This window comes from Molossus molossus, unplaced genomic scaffold (assembly GCF_014108415.1).
Source record: "Molossus molossus isolate mMolMol1 unplaced genomic scaffold, mMolMol1.p scaffold_m16_p_3, whole genome shotgun sequence".
NCBI classification, from domain to species: domain Eukaryota; kingdom Metazoa; phylum Chordata; class Mammalia; order Chiroptera; family Molossidae; genus Molossus; species Molossus molossus.
Genome location: NW_023425366.1, coordinates 41758090 through 41781351, shown reverse-complemented (window position 1 = coordinate 41781351; position 23262 = coordinate 41758090). Strand labels below are relative to the sequence as shown.

The 23262-nt window shown below is 35.8% G+C and overlaps 1 protein-coding gene across 3 annotated transcripts in view; it reads right to left on the bottom strand.

The window, feature by feature from the left end:
* Positions 1–23262, bottom strand: part of IPO11 (importin 11) — a 211150-nt gene that overhangs the window by 110135 nt on the left and 77753 nt on the right. For all 3 annotated transcript variants that reach the window (XM_036279398.1, XM_036279399.1, XM_036279400.1), the window contains 5 exons: positions 18595–18721; positions 15368–15401; positions 15140–15180; positions 10213–10329; positions 3483–3596 (listed from right to left, as the gene is read on the bottom strand). In XM_036279398.1, the coding sequence (XP_036135291.1) occupies positions 3483–3596; positions 10213–10329; positions 15140–15180; positions 15368–15401; positions 18595–18721 (433 nt within the window). The remainder of the gene's footprint in view (positions 1–3482; positions 3597–10212; positions 10330–15139; positions 15181–15367; positions 15402–18594; positions 18722–23262) is intronic.

Here is a 23262-nt window from a genome sequence, read left to right as displayed (position 1 = left end):
TCAAAATGATAAAAGTATCAAAATACCTGATATGTCTGAACATACTGAGGGAATGTTTAGATAACAGATGAAGAGTTATGGGTTCAATTACATAGAAAACTAAATGTAATAGGCAGAATTCTAAGATGACCACCACACATTCTTGACCTGGATATACACACCCCATTCCCCAGTTATTCAAATGCTAATCTACATACTACTGTGATGGAATTCTACAGATGTGATTGAGGTCCCAAATCAAGTGACCTTAAATTAAAAATTATCTAGGTAAGCCTGACCTAACCACATAGCCCTTTAAAAGAGTTTTTCCTGCCCTGGCCTGTTTGGCTCAGCAACTGAAGCATCGGCCCACAGACCAATGTGCCTCGCGTTCAATACCAGTCAAGGGCACATACCTAAATTACAATTTGTCCCCGGCTCTGGTCGTGTCGTGCGGGAGGCAATCAATCAATCAATGTGATGTGTCTCTCTCACATCAATGTTTCTCTCCCTCTATCTCTCTCCCTCCCTTCTACTCTGATGATAAATAGAAAAATATCCTCGGGAGAACAAAAAAAAAAAGAGTTTTTTCTGGCAGACTACATAAGGAGAAGTCAGAGATTCAAAGCCTCAAGGTATTTGACATGCAAGAATCTCTCAAAATATGTGGCTGGAATCCAGGGACTAAGATGGGCTCCAGCTGACAGCCAGCAAGTAATCTGGTACTTCTATCCTACATAACAAGAAATTGAATTCTGCCAATAAGCTGAGTAAGTATAGAAGCATTCTTCCCCAAGGCCCCAAGAGGAGAACTTAACCTGGCAGACCCCTTAATTTCACCTGTCAGACCCTATATCGAAGATAAAGACAGCATGTACTGAAAATCAATAGACCTACAGAACTACAAGTTAATAAACGGATGTTCTTTTAAGCCACTAAATTTATGGTTATGTGCTATACTATACTAGAAAACTTATAAACTAGGCAAACAAAATTATTAATACAAGAATGGCGATTAGGAGAATGAATAGTTATATAAGAAAGAAAATTAATCATAACATAATGATATATGCCTTCATTAATTAATCTTTGTACAGTCACACAAATAAAAACACTAGTGACATGACTTAAATTACAATATAACTATATTGGGAGAATGGGGAAATAGAAGTTACCTAGAGACTGAAAGAATTAAATTTTCATCCTCTATAAGGGAAGTCAAAAGAGAATGCCTACAAGTTTTAAATAAAGAATGACCAATATAAGTATGTTATTTAGACTTAGAGAGATAGAAAGCCTAAGAGACTGGGTTATAAGTGTTGAAAATGGATTCCTTCATCAAAATGAAAGTGGAGATACTGCTACTTTTCAGAAAAAGTCTTCAAGAACTGACTCCTTAACCTACCTAACATATAAAACTGATCAACACACAAGCCTAAAAAGATGGAACAAAAAGCACCACATTCTCTCATGCCTACAGGGCTTTATATGTGCTGACCAATTTGTTTAAAATATCCTTACCTGCACTACCATCTTATTAACACCTTTTGTTTAACACTATTTAACACCGACACCATTTGGGCACAACCTCTGTCAGGAAGCCTTCCCTGATGTCCCTTACCCTCAAATCTGAGAATTGTAACCCACCGTGTGCCCACATAACACCATGTTCCTATTGCTAAAAGAGGACTTAACTCTTTAGTCTTCACCTAGACAGCCACATCCACAAAGAATTTGTCCTATTTATTAGGGTATCCCAGTGCTTAGTACCATGCATTGCATATTGCAGGTGTTTAAAAATGTTTATTGTATGAAATAAATACCTACTTACTAATCTTCTCAAATGACTGAAAAACTTATTTTAAGTTACAACTGTAATATTAAACATTACATGCTTTTTCCCAAGAAGGGTAGATGACTTCTTGGCTGAAACCTGGCTCCCTTGGCCTATACAAATACACAGGGTGCTTAAGTGTGATGATTAAAGGAAAAGGCTCTGCACACACTAACTTCCATCAAGGGTACTCTGGCTTCCTAACAGGTCCTGGGGCAACACTGCCCGAAGAGCACTGGAAGCTGTTTTTATTTTTCATACCTCCCTCAAAATACCCTCAAAGTGAACGTAAAAACACATAATGCAAAAGATTGGGGGGGGGGGGTCACTCTTTATTCTGTAACTTAAAAGAGCAATCTCAGGCTAGTCACAAACCCACCTCTTAGCCTCTGTATCCTCATCAATAAAAGAGATAATCTTTCAGGATAATCATAAAAATTAAAGGGTAGACAGAAAGAAATGGTAGGCCAGACATTTCCTAAAGAGAAGCTGTACTTAAAAAAAACTTTTATCACTGTTCATCTATCTAAAACTGGCTTAAACAAAAATTTATAAATGTAAAACTCATCCATAAATATTTACGAAATGAATGAGTTTAATCTTTCAAAAAAGTGTCAGGGTGCCTGAGAAAGGTTTTTCTAAACTAAGAGTAGAAAAGATATTTTTAAAAACTTATCAGAACATTTTAATATTTTTTTAATTTTTTTTTTTTTTTAATCCTCACCCGAGGACATTTTTCCATTTTTTGCTCACATAGAGTGGGAGAGGGAGAGAGAGAGAGAGAGAGAGAGAGAGAAAACATCGACGTGAAAGGGATACTTCGAGTGGCTGCCACCCACACGACCAACCAGGGCTGGGGATAAACTGCAACCGAGGTACATGCCCTTAGCAGGAACCGAACCCGGGTCTCTCTGGACTGCAGGCCGACACTCTAACCGCTGAGCCAAACCAGCTAGGGCCAACTTATCAGAACATTTTAGAGCAGTAACTCTCAATTTAGAGAGAGATCTCCCAAACTTTGAGAAATCTATCAAACTTTGGAGCAAAGGAAATAAAGAGCAATTCAGTATCCATATCGCCAGAGATAGTCTAACATTAATCTCTCTGTCTACTCTCACCATCAGACTACAATTCACTTTTTTGCAGTTCAAATGAGAACTAGAGTGCCATTCTTTCTCTCTGAAGTTTAGGCTCCTCGCTACCTGCTGCACATCCCAACACTTCAAAGTCAAGATGTCTGAAATCAAATTCACTCTTCCCTCAAAAGCAACTCACCTGGTTCTTCTAACTTCCCAATTTATAAAAGGAAAAATTTTTATTTTAAATTAAGAAAAGGAGTGAAAATGGAGAGTAAGTTTATGCAGAAAAGCCCTGAATACCAAGGAAGCTACCTGCAAGGTACCATGGACTGCACAAGTTGTGTGTCTACTATCAGTGGGGACCACTATATCTAATGAAATAAACCATCTTTCAAAAAGTAAAAAAAAATTTTCAAATGTCAAAAATGTCCAAAGTAAACATACAAAAGTTGTTTTTTTAAACTGCTTAGATGACACATGAAACATAAAATGTGAGTCTTTCACTACCATTAACATAAACCACATAAAAGCAATGAAAAATTTTAAAGAAAAAAAATACTAAGCTAAGAAATAGTGGAGAAATATCTTACCTGAACAAGATGAATAAGCGTTGTCAGAATAGCACATCTCAACATATTGTGTTCTTCACTCTGCTTCCAAAGAAGAGGCAAATATTGCACCAGGCATCCTACATATGGCCGTATCTACCACAATAGAAGGGAAAGAAAAGAATTCTATTAATAAAGAAGACAACTTACTTCAAGAAGCACTGAAAAACCTGTTTAAGTTGCAGACAACAAATATTTAATATTTTACCACATGTAATAAAGTAAGCATATATCCTTTTAAAGATAAATCAGACATTACATAGAGGCACAGAGCCCTATGATTAAGAAAAAAATTTTTTTAATCCTCACCCGAGGACATGTTTTTGATTTTAGATGGGGAGATAGGGAAGGGTGAAAGAGAGAGATACACTGATGTCAGAGTGAAACATCAATTGGTTGCCTTCCACACGCATTCTGACCAGGGATCAAACCTGCAACCTTTCAGTGTACAGGAGAACACTTGAACCAATTGAACCACACCAGCCAGGACTATGGTAGATATTTTTAAACAATTACCAAATGTACTGTACAAAATAAAATTTAGGAATATAAAATAACATATCTAAGACAGTTATTTCTTTAGAGTTTAATAGAAAAATGTTGATACATCCTAATTTCTTTTTAATAAAGCATAGACATTTTTTTTTTAAATAAGGTATTTTGTTTTGTTTTGTTTTTTTCCCATTGATTTTAGAGAGAGGAAGGGAGAGACAGAGAGAGAAATATCAATCGGTTGTCTTCTGTTAGCGCCCCGACCAGGGATTGAACCCGCAACCCGGGTATGTGTCCTGACGGGAAATCAAATCCTGCTGCCTTTTGATACACGAGACAACACTCCAACCAACTGAGCCACACCAGCCAGGGCTATCTGATTCTTTCTTAATAAAACAGCTTACTTAACTGGAAATACATTGTTTTAAAACAGGCAGCACTTATTCATTCAACAATTATTTGATGGCATTTTCCAAGTATCAGGCCCTGAGCATAAGGCACCAGAAAAAAAAAGGATATAAAAGTACACCTACAAACCCTTACAAAGAAAACAGGTAAGTGCAATAGTGAAGGTGTACATGAGGTATAGCGGAAACATGGAAGAAGAAAATCCTTTAGAAAGGATAAATGGTTAAGCCCACCATGAATTAAGTTAACCAGTTTTTAAAATATACCCTGAAGCACACACAGCTTGACAATGAGCTTCTTGGAAAATAAAATGGATCTACACTGGAGCTGGATAGTGCTCTAGCTCTAGGCTTATGGTCACAGAATTGAGAATTACCCTGGATGACCTTGGTGATAAAACAAATAGTAGACCTTCACAGATTCAATACTATTTATTTCAATCCCATGGATTAAAATTAAAACTTGCTCCCAAAAAGAGTGAGCATTTCTTTATTTTGCTTATAAAAGAGCATACACTAAAAGGGTAGCAAAAACTGCAGAATGTGCCCTGGCTGGTTTGGCTCAGCAGATGGAGCGTTAGCCTGCAGATCAGAGAGTCCTGGGTTCGTTTCCGGCTACGGGCACGTACCAAAAAAACAAAACAAAACAAAACTAAACTGCAGAATGTGTGCAGAATGTGCAGACACCCCATCCCAGAGTGGAATGTACAGAAAAATAAGTATTTGTTCAGCCCTGGTTGAGTGTGGTCCCATGCACATAGAGGTCTCTGGTTCTATTCCAGGCCAAGGAACATACCCAGGTTGTGGGTTTGATCCCACATTGCGGGTGTGTGCAGAAGGCAACCAATAAGCATTTCTCCCTCCCCCTCTTTCTCTCTCTCTCTCTCTCCCCACCTCTCCTTTTCTCTCTCTCTAAAATCAATAAAAACATTTTTTTTAAATATATTTTAAATATTTGTTTAAATACTTCAGTGAGATAAAATTAAATATTTAGAGATTATTTATATACATTAGATTATTTTCAAATTTGAAATCAAACTATTATAATAGATAATATGTGCTGACAACTTAATTTTGCTAAGAGCACTATCTCAAAGAACACTCCAATTAGCTTATAAAAGCTACCAATGCCCTGGCCGGTTTGGCTCAGCGGTTAGAGCGTCGGCCTGTGGTCCGGAGAGACCCGGGTTCAGTTCCCGCTGGGGGCACGTACTTCAGTTGCAGTTTGTCCCCGGCCCTGGTTGGTCGTGCGGGTGGCAGCCACTCGATGTGTCCCTTTGCGTCGATGTTTCTCTCTCTCTCTCCCTTCCTCTCTCTCCCTCCCTCTCTATCTGTACAAAAAATGGAAAAATATCCTCGGGTGAGGATAAAAAAAAAATAAAATAAAAAATAAAAGCTACCAATTAATATGTAAAAACACAGGTTTCAAAATACCTAATTCATTCATACTCATCTATAAACAGCATATAACCACATGTTCTAATAGTAAGAAAAACCAATTTTAGTTTTAAACAAATAGAATACTTTCAAGGAATGGCAGAAAGGAAGAATATGCTATGAATTATAGATAAGAGTAGATAATAAAACCAAAGTACCTAGTTACATATGAAAGTCATAAAATATTTATATCCCAATCTTAGCTGTTCATTAGAATATATGATATTCTAAATTAAAACTAATGCTTCAAAACAATTATTTCAGAAATCACCTATAGAGTCACTGTTGCAAAAGTTCAAAAATGGGCTGGTGATTAGAGAACATAGTGTTGACACAAGAGTCTAACACACACCCCTTGGGTAGCACGAGGAAGGTTAAAAAGTATCTCATTGACGCAACTGAGGAAATCTGAATGTGGACTTAGTATTAGACAACGGTACTGAATCAGTGTTAAATTCCCTCACTCTAATCATGGTTTTGATTAAGGAGATGAAGAAGTCTAATATTTTGGAGTGAAGTATCATGAAGTTTGCAACGAAAATTCAAATGGTTTAATTTTTAAAAATCTGTATATAGACATATATAAAAAAAGCAAGTGGTAAAATGTTAGTATCTGATGAAACTAGGTAAAGGATATAGAGGTAATGATTTATTCTAACTTTTCTGATTTTTCTGATAGGTCAAATAGCAATTATTTGTATAATATTTAAAAAAACAGCCCTGGCCGGTTTGGCTCAGCGGTTAGAGCGTCGGCCTGCGGTCCTGAGAGACCCGGGTTCGGTTCCCGCTATGGGCGCGTACCTCGGTTGCAGTTTGTCCCCGGCCCTGGTCAGTCGTGCGGGTGGCAGCCACTCGATGTGTTCCTTTCACATCGATGTTTCTCTCTCTCTCTGTTCCACATAGGCCCTGGCCGGTTTGGTTCAACAGTTAAGAGTGTCAGCCTGTGGTCCAGAGACCTGGGTTTGGTTCCCGCTAAGGGCACATACCACGGCTGCAGTTTGGCCCTGGCCCTGGTTCGGTCGTGCAGGAGGCAGACACTCGATGTGTCCCTTTCATGTCAATGTTTCTCTCTTTCTCTTTCTCTCTCTCTCTCTCTCGCTCTCGCTCTCTCTTCCTCTCTCTCCCTCCCACTCTGAACAAAATATGGAAAAATCCTCGGGTAAGGATAAAAAAATAAAATTTAATTAATTAATTAATTAATTAAAAAACACATAGATTTAAGAATGTTTTATAACCCTGGCCAGTTTGGCTGAGTGGTTGGAGCATTGGCCCACAGACCAAAGAGTCATGGGTTCGATTTCGGTCAAGGGCACATACCTTGGTTGTGGTTTGGTCTCCAACCCTGGTCGCATTGTGTGGGGGGCAACTAACCAGTGTCTCTCTCTCACTTCAATGTTTCTCTCTCTCTCTCTCTCTTCCCTCCCACTCTATCTGAAGATAGATGGAAAAATATCCTCGGGTGAGGATTAAAAATATTAAAAAAGGAATGTTTTATAGACACTGAGCTAAATAATAATAACCCTATAATAGAAACTGAACAATCAGCATAAAACAATTGAGATAAAAAGATTATGAGTATTATAGTCTTAGGAGTTAGTTCATCACCTATAGGAAGATACCCACTTTCATTCATAACACAATACTAAAAACATGAAAATCATGTATGTGATAGTATAACAAATATTGTAACAAAGGGTTACATCCACTGGGGCAATTTAAAAGTTCCTAATGACACCTCATTAAGATAACATTTTCAAAAGAATATTTAATATTTCAAATAGGCCCTTAAATTTTACTCTTTTCCTTCAGAAATGCAGAAGTTCAAAAACTGTCTGCCTGACATCACACCTGATAATTATATATTTTATCTGACTATGTATTTATGAGATCCCTATACTGGCATAACTTAAGGTTTTCAACTACTATTTCAAAAAGTAGAGGAAATATAATCTTCAAATAATTACATGCTATGGTATAAAGATGGTGATTTCACTGAAACGTCAAAGTTAAACTATTAAGTATCTGGAAGCAGTGTTGTAAGATGGTTCAAAACATGCACAACCTAATGGACGAAAATCAAATTTAGTATAGGAAAGACAGCTGACTACAGAAACAATGATGTTAGTCAAAAGTTAACAGGAAAAAAGTTAAACAACTAGACCACTAAAAACATTCTTTGGAACCACTTACTTCCTATCCAAGTTCTGAAAACAAAAAGTACTACTGACTGACTATATCTTGTTATTTATTGATGATATAATCACCTGAGCTACTTAAGCTATTGGTGTTCTGAAAGATGAGTATGAATAGAAACACAAAAGCATTTTAAATTTACTAAGCAAGAGAAATTTCAAAGTTTTGGAGACTAAGGTTTAGTTAGAGGTTTGGGGAGATGAAGGTAAGAAAATTCATTTCTACAAAAAAAAAATCTTCCTTAAAAATGTCTATTAGCAGATGATATCTAAAGAGGATTATAAAAATATTGGGAAATTTTTAGAAATTGGCAAATCTTGTTTCTATAATAATTTTTTTTGTTTTTTTCCTGTACGTGCCCCTAGCAGAAACCAAACCCAGGACTCTCTGGTCCGCAGGCCGACGCTCCAACCACTGAGCTAAATCGGCCAGGGCTCTATAATAAATTTTTAAACAAACAATAACTTATTGTAGTTGTATAGTGATCTAAACTATACTGGACATTTCTAATAATTTCATACTCATGAAACATTGTGAATTAGGTGAGCACAGAATTATCTTTACCCTTTACACATGAGGACACAGGTTAAACACCTTGCCCAAGCTACTAAACTTATTGGGGTGATCACTTCATATGGTTTATAAATGTCTAAACACTATGTTGTATACCAGACGCTAATATATTATATGTTAACTGCAATTGAAAAATAAAAATAAAAATAAAAACAAACACGTTGTCCAAACTAAATAGCAGACACAGGGACTTGAAATGAGTTTAAAACACAGTTTCAATGACCAAACTCTTTCAATATCATTTTTAAACCCCACAACAAAATGATGTAATTAATGTAATTAGAACCCTACAAGCTAAGAAAATTGTTAAGATATTACTACTTTTAAGCACCAGGACTCAAATCTGTTCAAAATGATTACAAATGACTCAAAACTGCTACTGGAATTATCTAATGTTGAGCCTGAATGCTAGCAATACCACTAAAATGTCTGAACTTTAAGTTCCTTAAAGTCTCAAATTGTCTGAGATAAATCCTAATCTCCTACGCAAAGGTTTCTGTGAGGATTAAATGAAAAATACATGTAAATTACTTGGCACACAAGTTGGTAACTTGCCATTACACAGTAATTGAGAGCAATTCTCATCAGCTGCTTTGGAATTAATAAAGAGGCTCAAGGCATCAGAGTTCACTAATAAATCCAGAAACAGACTCCCAAGTCTAAGGATTCCAACTCTGTTTATCCTTCCCTGATATCTCACAGATCTGTACAGTGCTTTTCCAACAAGAATATGGTGAACTAGCATATAAGAAATTATAAGATAATTATAGTGTGGTTTCCTGGATTATCAATTTTTCATAAATAGAAGTGACAGAAAACGCTAAATAATTTGAAAGTTAAATAAAAAGTCAATTGTTAAAATCTTTATATATTTTTATATTAAGTCAAATATGGATATAATGTACAGTATATCATAAAACACACTTAATTTTTAAGGTAAATATAATAGCCTTCCTAGAATATTGGCAGCATTTGCTGAAAGACACTTGTACCTAAACCCTCAAACACAATGAATTTTAAAAATTGTTATTTAGCCCTGGCCGGTTTGGCTCAGCGATTAGAGCATCAACTGAGATCCAGAGAAACCCAAGCTGGGTTCCCATAAGGGCATGTACCTCGGTTGCAGTTTGTCCCCAGCCCTGGTTGGGTCGTGTGGGTGGCAACCACTCAATGTGTCCCTTTCACGTCGATGTTTCTCTCTCTCTCTCTCTCTCTCTCTCTCTCTCTCTCTCTTCCCCTCTCTCCCTCCCACTCTATCTGAACAAAAAATGGAAAAAAAATGTCAAGTGAGGATAAAAAAAAAAAAAATTTTTTTATTTAACTATAAACTGGATCTGATAAGAGATATAAAATTCTAATTTCTAAACACCTCTATATTGCTGATCCAATTTTTAAATATTTAAATTTTAATTTTCTTAAGTCATTTATTAAAAACTTGAGTAAACATGTTAAATTTTGAATAACACATAACAGATACCACAACCTATAAGTTAGGAGCATTTTAATCAATGTTCTAACTTTTAAACAATGTACTAAAAGAAATTAATAAATTCTACATATACTCTACTTACCTCCCTGACATTTACTTTCATGGTTTAAGACAAACTTACCTGCACGTTGACTCTTTCAATCACACAAGAAAGGACATGTAAAACATGCATCTTTGTGTCACATTCTGTAACTTGCTGCAGTAACTGAAAAAGTAGTGTGAACATCGTTTCCAAATACTGCAGGTCAAAAGGGGAAAAAAAGTTTCAAAATAGAAACATAAGACCTTTATATATAGACAGACAGAAAAGAAATAATGTCAAAGCAATAAATAAAAGACAAAAGATAAAACCTTATCATTACCTAAACAACTTCAAGTTATTCAAATTGCCAATTTTAGGGAATTTTTTCTTCATTGCTCCTAACTGTGTGTTTTAGAATTTCATTCATCCACAATGTTTTCAGAAGAAAACTGTCTAAATAGTGTATTTAAATTTAATACTGCTAATTACACTGTTCAAAGTGCCTTGTCACTGCTCTTCCATATATGCCTGCTGTTGTGCAAGGTCTACTCATTAGAGCAAAAGGATCATCACTATGGCACTCACAGACCAGCTGCCTGATGTGGCTTTATCATATGCTGCATAGAGATATCACTTTTTTAGATACATTCTTGTAACTCCTTATTCAGAATATCCTTATTCAGAAATAGAAAACAAATATCCTATGTCTGGCCATTAAAGCCCATATTATAAAAATTACAGATCTTAGCTATTGTAAATAGTGCTGCTACAAACATGGGGGTACATATATTCTTCCTGATTGGTGTTTCAGGCTTCTTAGGGTATATTCCTAGAAGTGGGATCACTGGGTCAAATGGAAGTTCAATTTTTAATTTTTTGAGGTAACACCATATTGTTTTCCATAGTGGTTGCACCAGTCTGCATTCCCACCAGCAGTGTACTAGAGTCCCCTTTTCTCCACACCCTCGCCAACACCTGTATTTTGATGATTCGTTAATGGCTGCCATTCTGACAGGTGTGAGGTGATACTTCATTGTTGTTTTAATTTGCATCTCTCTGATGATTAGTGATGTTGAGCATTTCTTCATGTCTCTTAGCCATTTGTATGTCCTGTTCGGAGAGGTGTCTATTTAGTTCCTCTGCCCATTTTTTAATTGGGTTCTTTGTCTTCCTTTTGTGGAGTTGTATGAGCACTCTATATATATCGGAAATTAACCCCTTATCTGATATATCATTGGCAATTATGCTCTCCCATACAGTGGGTAGCCTTTCCATTTTGATGATTGTATCTTTCACTGTGCAACAGCCCAAGTGTCCATCAGTAGACGAATGGATAAAAAAGCTGTGGTACATATACACAATGAAGTACTACACAGCTGTAAGAAAGAAATATCTCTTATCCTTTGAGACTACATGGAGGGACCTGGAAAGTATCATCCTAAGTAAAACAAGCCAAACAGAGAAAGACAAGTATCATATAATCTCACTTAGTGGTGGAATATAATGAACATAGCAGTCTGAGGAATGGGGTAGTCCCAGAGATGTGGAAGTGGGGCACAGACTGACAATCCCCAGAAGAGGGGGTGGTGGGGGAGAGATAAACCACAGAACTTATATGCATGAACAATGGACATGAACAACAAAGCTGGGGACAGGGCAGGGAGGGAGGAGGAGGGGGGAATTAGTGGGAGAAAAAGGAGAAACATCTGTAACAAAAATTAATTAATAAAAAAATAAATAAATAAAAATACAAAAAAAAAAAAAATTATAGCAAGAACTAACAAATAACAGAACACCAGATACATAAAACAAATATTTGTTCTCAGATATTTGGTCCATTTTTAATCAAATTTCCTAAACACATTTCTTTCATCCAAAAATATCTAGTGACTCTTTTTTATCTACATAATCCTCAGCTAATATTTTTCCATTTATCTGCAGACAGAGTGGGGGAGGGGTGAGAGAGAGAGAGAAAGAGAGAAATAGCGATGTGAGAGAAATTGGTTGCCTCACGCATTGCCCCGACCAGGGCCCGGGACTGAACCGCAACTGAAGTACATGCCCTTGACCGGAATCGAACCGTGACTCTTTAGTCCTCGGCCTGATGTGCTAACCGCTAAGCCAAACTGTCTAGGGCTAGTGACTCTTTTAATAAAGAAAAATCTCTGCTCTACAAGTTTCCCCCACAAGAAATATAGATATTTTATCACATAATTTTCTTTTATATGGCCAATATTCACAAGCTATTTGTTGATTTTTTTTTAAATTAAATTTATTGCGGTGACATTCATTAATAAGATTATATAGGTTCCAAGTGAGATTTCTATGATACACGCATAATCTGTATGTTGCATTGTGTTCCCACCACCCAAAGTCATCTTCTATCACCATATATTTGGCTCCCTTTAGGCTTTATTATCCCAACCCCCCTTCTATCTGGTAGCTGCCATACTGTTGTTGTCTGGGTCTATGAGTTTCAGTTTTATATACCACATATGAGAGAAATCACATGGTTCTTAGCTTTATCTGACTGACTTATTTTGCATAGCATAATGTTCTCAAGGTTCATCCATGTTGTCACAAAAGGCAATATTTCATCTTTTCCTATGGCTGAGTATTATTCCATAGCATGTATGTACCACATCTTCTTTATCCAGTCATATACTGAAAGACACTTTGGCTGTTTCCATGTCTTGGCCACCCGTGAACAGTGCTGCAATGAACGTAGAGGGCCATATATCTTTGCAAATAAATGTTTCAAGTTTTTTGGATAGATACCCAGAAGAGGGATTGCTGGGAAATATGGTTATTTTATTCTTAATTTTTTTGAGGAACTGCCGTACTTTTTTTCCATACTGTCTATACCAGTTTACATTCCTACCAGCTGTGAATGAGGGTTCCTTTTTCCCCACAATCTCTCCAACCCATTAATATGTGTCTTATTGATAACAGCCATTCTAACAGGTGTGAGGTGGCATATCACTGTAGTTTTTATTTACATTTCCTTAGTAGCTAGTGAAGTTGAGCATCTTTTCATATATCTGTTGGCCATTTGTATGTCTTCTTGGGAAAAGTGTCTGTTTAGGTCCTCTGCCCATTTGTTCATTGAATTGTTTGTTTGTTTGGTGTTGAGTTGTATGAGTTCTTATTTTGGGTATTAACCCCTCTGTTGGAGCTGCTGTTTACAAATATCATCTCCCATTTGGTCGGCTGCTATTTTGTTTTGTTGATGGCTTCTTCTGCTGTGCAGGCGCTTTTTTGTGTGACATAGTCCCAATTGTTTATTTTTGCCTTCACTTCCGTTGCCTTTGAGGTCAAATTTATAAAATCTTCTCAAAGATAAAGGTCCATGAGTTTAGTACCTAAGTTTTCTTCTATGAAAATTACTCTTTAAGATCTTATATTTAGGTCTTTGATACATTTTGATTTCATTTTTGTATATGGGGACAAACTGTAGTCTATTTTCAATCTTTTGCATGTGGCTTTCTAATTTTCCTAGCGCCATTTATTGAAGAGACGTTCTTTTCTCCACTGTGTTTTTGGCTCCTTTGTCAAAAATTATTTGCCCATAAACATGTGGTTTCATTTCTGGGCTCTCAATTCTGTTTCATTAGTCTGTGTGTGTTTTTCTGCCAATTACATGCTGTCTTGATTATTATTGCAAAGTCAGGTGGTGTGATAACTCTGGCTTCCTTCTTTTTTCCCAGGATTGCTTCAGCTATTTGGGGTCTTTTGTGGTTCCATAAAATCTGAGTATTTTTTTAGTCCAGTTCTTTAAAAAATGACATTGAGATTTTGATGGGGATTACATTAAATGAGTATATTGCTTTGGGTAATATGGCCATTTTAACTATATTGATTTTTCCAATCCATGAATACAGAATATCTTTCTATTTCATTGTGTGTTTTTCAAACTTTTAATTATGCTTTGTATCTTTCAATACATAGGTGAGTCATATCCTTTGTTAAGTTTATTCCTAGGTATTTTATTCTTTATGCTGAAATTGCAAAAGGAACTGTTTTTTATTTCTTTCATTTCTTGAAATTTCATTGTTAATATATAGAAAAGCAGTGCATTTTTTACACATTGACTTTGCATCCTGTAATTTTACTGTATTTGTTTATAATAGTTTTTTGGTGGAAACTTTAAGGTTTGCTATATACAGAATAATGTCATCTGCAAAGTGACACTTTTACTTCTTCCTTCCCAATTTGGATGCCCTTCTACTTCTTTCTCTTGCTGACTGCTCTGGCTAGGCCTTCTGGAACTCTGTTGAATAAGAGCGGTGCAAGTGGGTATTCTTGTCTTACTTCTGATTTTAGAGGAAAAGCTTTCAGTTTCTCACCATTGAGTATATTAGCTGAGGGTTTGTCACATATGGCCTTTATTATATTGAGATACTTTCCTTCTATACCCATTTTATTGAGTGTTTTAATCATAAATGGATGTTGTATCTTATCAAAAGCTTTTTCTGCATCTATTGACAAGATCGTATGATTTATTTTTTGCCTATACTTCAGAACAAACTCTACTGCTCCAATTTTACTTATATATTTAACAAGTGCTTACTGAACACCAATTATATAAACACACCACACTGGGTGTTTTAAAGAATTAAAGATAAGTAAGGCTTAATATTCTGTTTTTCAAGTAATTTACAATCTACTGTAAAATAGACATATATACACAAAAAATACGGGGAGGGGAGGATAAACTAAGGAGTAAAAATGACAAACATAAAATGAAATAACTAGATTCTTTATAACTGTGACAAAAGAAAAAGTTCAGAAATCAACTCCAAAATAGATGACAAAATAGCTAAACAAACAACAACAAACAACAGAATAAAAGTAAACTGATTCAAATAAAAGTTACCAATAATAGTCACCTTCAAAATAATCAAATATACTTTTAAATTTTGCTTTAATAAATGATCCATATATATAATTCCAGCTACAGAATAACACTTAATATTCAAAACACATAGCAGGAATTGTTTTAAAACCTAGAAATAAATATTCTTACCGGCAGAAACTGATCCGTTCTAAACTCAAAATCATCAACAGGTAAAGAGCAGTTAAGGAATACTCAGAATATATGACAATTATATTTATCAAATATATATACAAACCAACAATAATAAACTCATCAAAAATCACATTTTAAACTACCTCATAAGTTAACAAAATAATTAACAATTTCAAAAGTGTTAAAATTCTTCGCAATGAAGTATTTTAATTATTTTAAGGATATTTAACTTCAGAGTTGTAGCTGTTTCAATACGGACCTAAAAGAAAATATATCATAAATTTTAAAATAATTCTGGAACTACTAAACATCATTTATATCAAATGACAAAAAATTTAAACCAAATAACTTTCTTTACGTCTCTTGTTAATATTAAAGTTACGAAACACATTAACAACTAGAAATAAAAGGACACTCTCCTTGTTTACCAAGAGCTAAAAATACAAAGTACACAGAATATTAAGAAAACAAAGGAACATTTAAAATATGACAAATAAAAATAAGAACAAAAATTAGCTCTTCCTGAGCTATTAAACAAACAAAATCAGAAAGTACTCAACCACATATAAACAGAATGAATATTGCAGTGATTCATAAGTAATAGAAGAAACAAATCAGAACTTGAATTTATAGAAAAAAAAGTTGGAGAACGTGAAAAAACATTGGTAGAAGAGTCTAACAATTCCTAGAACACTAGTTGTTCAATAAATACATGATAAATAAATACAAGAAAACAAGATAAAACAAGAAATCCTCTCTTAACAAGACTCTAAACGTGACTTTTCACAGAATAAATTCAGACCTTCTGAAGGAAAATGAAACCCTAGATATACAGAACTGGATCTAGATTGTAAACATAGCCTGAGAGTCTAGGCTATATAACTCCAGCTGAAACCTCAGAAAACTCCTGAAAAGACAAAAAGCTAATTCCATATTGGGGCAAACAAGTGCCATCAAGATGTCAGAAACTTTGGAAGGATCCTAGAAAGCATGAGGGCAACAGAGAAATGAACAAGAAGAAGCCACAGATCAATATCATTTCCAAAGAACACTGCTACAAAAATAAGAGTATTCAGCCACTTCTGTGCCCCCATCAGTGAGAATGAGCCGTGGGATACGTGTCAGGATGGTTGATTTGAGTTCTTGATCTGGACTAGCCTAATAATACCTGACCACTTCTACAGCCTGCTCTTAATTCCTCACACTAAAACAGTAAGCATGGTAACAATGCCAAAAAGCAGCGGCACTTTCTCAGTGACTTAAGGCCACCAGAAAATGTAAATAGGTAGACATAAAAAAAAATAATCTTGATAGTAAGTAATCTGCTAAAGAGAAATCGATTAATGGTGTCATACTCTTTTATCCCTATTTCCTAATTCTTTCAATAAACATTTTCTAAGACTGACTCCATGCTAGGCATAAGAGAAAGTGGTATGAATAATATTTACAAATTGGTACCATTGCTACTCGGTACTACTTGTAGTGCTTTTTGTGCAGGTCTGCAACAAAGTCAAGATCACTCAATAGCACAATTTGATGTATTTCTTCTGAAATACACATGTAAATAAGTTTCCTGAAAGGATAATAAGCACCTTTAATTTATTTATCTTATTTTAAGAAAAAATATTCTAAAGCTCATTTTCATATAATATGGATAGCAGACATATCAGTATAAACCCAAAGCTGACAACTGGAAACTCGCTAAATTAAAGTTTCCTTTCTTCCTGGTTTTAAAATGGCTTCATATTTTGCTTTCAAACATAGATTTTACAAAATATTTCCTTTGGAAATTACATTCACTGAACATAAGTGAATTCAAAATTCCTACTGTGAAAACACAGACTAGGCCAGAATCAAAACCTACATCAGTGTTTTGGAGACACAAGGGTGAACAAATGAAAAAACAAAATCACAACTTTCAAACAGAAAGACGGACAGAACTGGGAGAACCATAAAAGGCACAAGAGGGGAAAGATAAAAAAATGTCAATGTACCTTTGTACCTGCTCAGATCCCAGCTGTACCTCCCACAGTGCATTTAGGATTTACTGTAGTCATGTACAGGCCACTGAAAGTCCCATTAACTGCCTTACTACCTTCAAAATTTACTATTTCTGTGCTGGGAGTCAACCTGCCCGTGAAGATGGCCACTTCTTTGCTTGATAGACAACAGCTGCAGCACACCCCACCTCCACACTATAAACCTTCTGGAACTGTGAACCACAGTTATTTTACATAGCCTCTCACAAGGCTGAAAAAGTACACAAACACGATTTTTTTTAGTAGCTTACTGCATGTTTTATTGAAGGGTGCCACAAATAACCTAAGTAACCCTTTTTAAAATTTACTTGTAATTTCCAAAATATAATTGGCTGTGAACCTTGCAGCCTTAAGAAGCCCAATATATATATCAAAAATACTGGTTAAAAAATCAGCTGGGATTTAGGCAGAAAAGGTTCCTCTCACCTAAAACTTAGTCATTCTTTTTACACTGTGTCTCAAACCTGAAACTTTCCATAAGCACTGCATCTGCTAAGAAACATATTCTAAGAGAAATGGAACATTGTAGACATTTTCTTAAAATGGATTTTTCAGTAAAGCATTTAACATAGTTGTCCTTATACAAAACATAATGAAAATGGAACCTTACTTTACATCATGTTCAAAAATACATTGTAGATGAAATAAAAAACCAAAGGTATTGAAAATGAATATATTAAACAAGAAACAATAATAATAAAAAAAATGAAATCAATAAATCTGTACTAAAATTAAAAATCTGAGCTCAACAAAAAAACAGGAGAGTGTAAAGATATAGACAGATTCAACAACATTTGTAATATTTCTTAAATAAAATATTTAAATATATATGAAAAATTAGTACAATGAAAATATGGAAAACTGGGTGGTGAGAATATAAGTGGCTTGTTATATCACTAAATTTTTCTTGATATAATTCTTAATCTTTAAAAAGTAAAAAATTAAAAGCCTACCCTTTCTAAAGATAAGTCAGAAAGAGGCTTAAAAGTAAAAAGTTTCAAAGTACCAATGATCTTAAACCCAATCAAATTTTCCAATATTTATTCAAAAGTTTCCAAATACTACAATATAATAAATGTTTGTTCATTATGCCTAGATCAATTTTTGGTTTACAAAATTTGGATACCTCACACTAATATTAAAGTCAAATTGCTAAACACTGAGGAAAAATTAGAATATTTCAAATAACCAAAGAAAAATTCACTCAATTTGCATTATATTCCCCAAGATCAAACAATAATGTTAAACTTTCATGAAACTATCAGAGAAAGAGATGTACTATACCCAGTATCCGCTGATATTACAACATTTATGGAGCACTATTCTAAAAAAGAAATAAACCATTTGCAATTTGAAGTTTAAAATAGGTTAAACTTATAAAAATAACTCTTTTAAGACATTTAAACAGCATACCACTAAGTCTTGGTCTCGAAGCAAGTTACAAATGGCCTCATATAACATGGGTCTTAAGTCAGACTTGAATTTCACAGAAATCCACTGACCGATGAGCCAAATCACCCTGCGTCGCAATGGCTTATACCTAGATTAAAAAAAAAAAAAAAAATCATGAAATTAAAATGTTAACTATTTTAAGAAATCTTTTTAACTAGGCATATTTCATCATTTAAAACTAAAATGTAATATAAAGCAATCTACATTTTTCTATAAAAGTTTTATCAAATATTAATTGAGCATGTCTTGGGTCAATTTCCAGCGTCTCTATTCTGTTCCACTGATCTATATGCCTGTTCTTGTGCCAGTACCAGGCTGTTTTGATTATAATGGCTTTGTAGTATAACCTGATATGCAGTATTGTGATCCCTCCTACTTTGTTCTTCTTTTTCAAGATTGTTGTGGCTATTTGGGGTCTTTTTTGGTTCCATATAAACTTTTGAAGTATTTGTTCTAGTTCTGTGAAATATGTCATTGGTATTTTAATGGGGATTGCATTGAATCTACAGATTGCTTTGGGTAGTATGGACATTTTAATGATGTTAATTCTTCCAATCCATGAATAAGGTATGTGCTTCCACTTTTTCATATCTTCCTCTATTTCTTTTTTCAATGTCCTTAGTTTTCTGCAAATAGGTCCTTTACTTCTTTTTTTTTTTTCTTATCCTCACCCGAGGACATTTTTGCATTTATCTTCAGATAGAGAGGGAGGGAGAGAAGGAGGGAGTGAGAGAGAGAGAAACATCAATGTGAGAAAGACACATTGACTGGCTACCACCTCACAACCCCAACCTGGAACAGGGACAAACTGCAACCGAGGTACTTGCCCTTAGCGGGAACCAACCCGGGACTCTCTGGCCCACAGGCTGATGCCCCAACCACTGAGCCAGACAGGGCAGGGCAGTCCTTTACTTCTTTGGTTAAGGTTATTCCTAGGTACCTTGATTTTTTTGCCACAATGGTAAATGGGATTTTTTTTAAGTTTCTCTTTCTGTGAGTTCATCATTGGTGTATAAGAATGCTGTTGTTTTCTTGATGTTAATTTTGTATCCTGCTACTTTGCCAAATTTGTTTATTAAATCTAGTAGATTTTTGATGGAGTCTTTAGGGTTTTCCATGTACAATATCATGTCATCTGCAAATAATGACAGTTTCACTTCCTCCTTTTCAATTTGGATCCCTTTTTAATTTTTCTTCATGTCTAATTGCTGTGGCCAAGACTTCCAGTATTATGTTAAATAAGTATGATGAAACTGGGCAACCCTGTTTTGTTCCTATTCTTCAGGGAAATGCTTTTAGTTTTTGCCCACTGAGTATGATGTTGGCTGTAGGGTTTTTCATATATGACCTTTATTATGTCAAGATATGATCCCTCTATTCCTACATTGCGGAGTGTTTTTATCAGAAATGGATGCCAGATTTTGTCAAATGCTTTTGATGTGTCTATTGATATGATCATATGGTTTTTATCTTTCATTTTGTTTATGTGGTATATGACATTTATTGATTTGTGAATACTGTACTGGCCTTGCATAGTACACTGCTGGTGGGAATACAGACTGGTGCAACCACTATGGAAAAAAATATGGTGTTACCTCAAAAAATTATAAATTGAACTGCCATTTGACCCAGTGATCCCACTTCTAGGAATATATCCTAAGAAGCCTGAAACGCCCATCAGAAAGAATATATGTACCACTATGTTCATAGCAGCACTATTTACAATTGGTAATATCTGGAAACAGCCCAAGTGTCCATCAATAGATGAGTGGATAAAAAAGCTGTGATACATACACACAATGGAACACTATGCAGCTGTAAGAAAGAAAGATTTCTTATCCTTTGAGATGACACAGAATGATCTGGAGAGCATTATGCTAAGCGAAATAAGACAATCAGAGAAAGACAAATACCATATGATCTTCACTTATTTGTGGAATATGATTAATCAAATAGACCCAGAGACATAGAAAGGAGTGTGATTCAGACTGACAAACCTCAGAGGAGGGGGGCAGAGGGGACAGATGAGATAAACCAAAGAACTTATATGCATGTATGCGTAACCAATGGACATAGACAACAATGCTGGGGGGGTGGGGAGGGATGAGATGGGGAGACAGGTATCTGGCGGGGGAGAAACACCTGTAACAAAAATAAATTAATAAAAATTGAGAAAAATAAATGCTTTAAAGCTACCTCTAAATGTACCACAGTACAAATCCTAACAATAAAGTTCTGATCTAAAAAATTAAAACTTCATAAGAAGATATACTACAAATCAGATTATTTTGTTTTAAAGAATTATAATCTAGATATGGACATAAAACACAAGTCCAGCCCTGGCCAGTGTGGCTCAATGGTTAGAGTGTCGGTCCGTAGACAATGAGTCGTGGGTTCGAGTCTGGTCAAGGGCACGCACCTCGGTTGCTATTTGTCCCTAGCCCTGGTTGGGGTTGTGCAAGGAGGCAGCCACTCGATGTGTCCCTCTCACATCAATGTTTCTTTTTCTGTCTTCCTCTCTTTCCCTCCAATTCTATCTGAACAAAAATGGAAAAATGTCCTAGGGGGAGGATAAAAAGAACAAGTCCAGAGGGTTTAAAAATGGTGGCAGAGTAGGTGGATCTTTTTTGTACCTCCTCCCAGAACCAAAGTGGAAATAAAACTACACTGGAGAACATTCACCCTGAATTACCAACTGAAGACTAGCTGAAGACGAGACTTTTTATTTGTTTCTGGTTTTGTTTTTTGTTTTTTTTTAATCCTCACCCAAGGACCTTTTTTTGATATTTTGTTCAGATAGAGTGGGAGGGAGAGAGAGAGAGAAACATCGATGTGAAAGGGACACATCGAGTGGTCGCCACCCACATGACCCAACCAGGGCCGGGGACAAACTGCAACCAAGGCATGTGCCCCCAGTGGGAACCAAACCCGGGTCTCTCCAGACCGCAGGCCAACACTCTAACCACAGAGCCAAACCAGCCAGGGCTGTTTTGTTTTTTAAATGTTTTTATTGCCCAGCTGATGTAGCTCAGTGGTTGAGTGCTGACCCATGCACCAACAGGTCACCAGTCCAATTCCTGGTCAGAGCACATGCCCAGGTTGTGGGCCAGATCCACAGTGGGGGCATTCAGGAGGTGGTCAATCAATGTTCTCTCTCATCAATGTTTCTGTCTCTCTCACTCTCCCTTCCTCTCTAAAATCAATAAAGAAAAAAATATATAAATAAATATGTTTTCATTGCTTTTTTTAGAGAGATAGATAGAAATATCAATGTGAGAGAGCGATATCTATCAGCTGCCTCCTGCATGTCCCATAACAGGGATCAAGTCCGCAACCCAATCATGTGCTCTGAACAGGAATCGAACCAGGACCTTTCAGTCCATGGGACAATGCTCAATCCTCTGAGCCACACCAGCTGGGCTGAAGAGGAGACTTTTAACAAGTAAGGGAATAAACTACCTAGAGACCATTGGGATGGGAGGGGCCGCAAGAGGGGGGCATGGATATATGGAACAGACCGCCAAATGTCAGAGGGGACAGGGTGTGGGGGTACTGGATAAAGGTGAAGATAAATGGATTAACTGAAGAACATATATGCATAGCCCATGGACATAAATAACAGTGTGGAGAAGTCCAAGGCAGGGAGGGTGAGGGTTGGGTGGAGGTGGGCAAGGGGTGGAAATGGGGGACATCTACAATAGTGTCAACAGTGTAAAATTTAAATTTAAAAAATAAAAATATACAACTGAATTAAAAAAACAAAAATAAGTCAATTTCTGTTCCTCAAGCAACCAAAACCGTTATTCCAAACAGGTATATACCAGCTAATGTCCCAAATCATAAGGATAGTGAGGCCCAATGAGTAATAATAAAAAGAGCTCCAATATTCAGTTTTCCAATTTTAATTCTGTTAATCTAATAAATATTATTTTTCTAACATTGTGAGAGATTTCTAGGCTTACAGAAAATATTCATATAAAGTTACACTGATTTCAGCTAAACTCTCTAATTTTTTAAGAGGTGGCTCACTGCAAAATGTGACTCAGATTATAAAAAAATTATTTATATTTTCAAAGTTGTAGAACATCTGTAATAACATGTACATACATTTCTTTTCTATGGTCATCTTTGCTAAAGAAAATGACAGTTCCTTAGGCAGTGAGAAAAACCAAAAAGCTATAATCAATTGTATCTAAGAATTCCATGCCAAAGTCTCTTCTTGATATTATATAAATTTTAGTGGCAAGATAGTTATTTCTTGGTGTAAATGGAAAAAGCTCATGAATATACAATTTTTTTTATCCTCACCGGAGGACATTTTTCCACTTTTGTTCAGATAGAGTGGGAGGGAGAGAGAGGAAGAAAGAGAGAGAGAGAAACATCGATGTGAAAGGGACACATCGAGTGGCTGCCTCTCACACAACCCCAATCAGGGCTCAGGACAAACCACAACCAAGTTACGTGCCCTTAGTGGGAACCGAACCCGGGTCTCTCTGGACCGTGGGCTGATGCCCTAACCACTGAGCAAAACCGGCCAGGGCTATACATTTTTAAAGAAATTACAATCTTATAAGATGATCAAGCACACAGAAAGAATTACTCATTAATGCTGCAAAATTGTATGTAAAT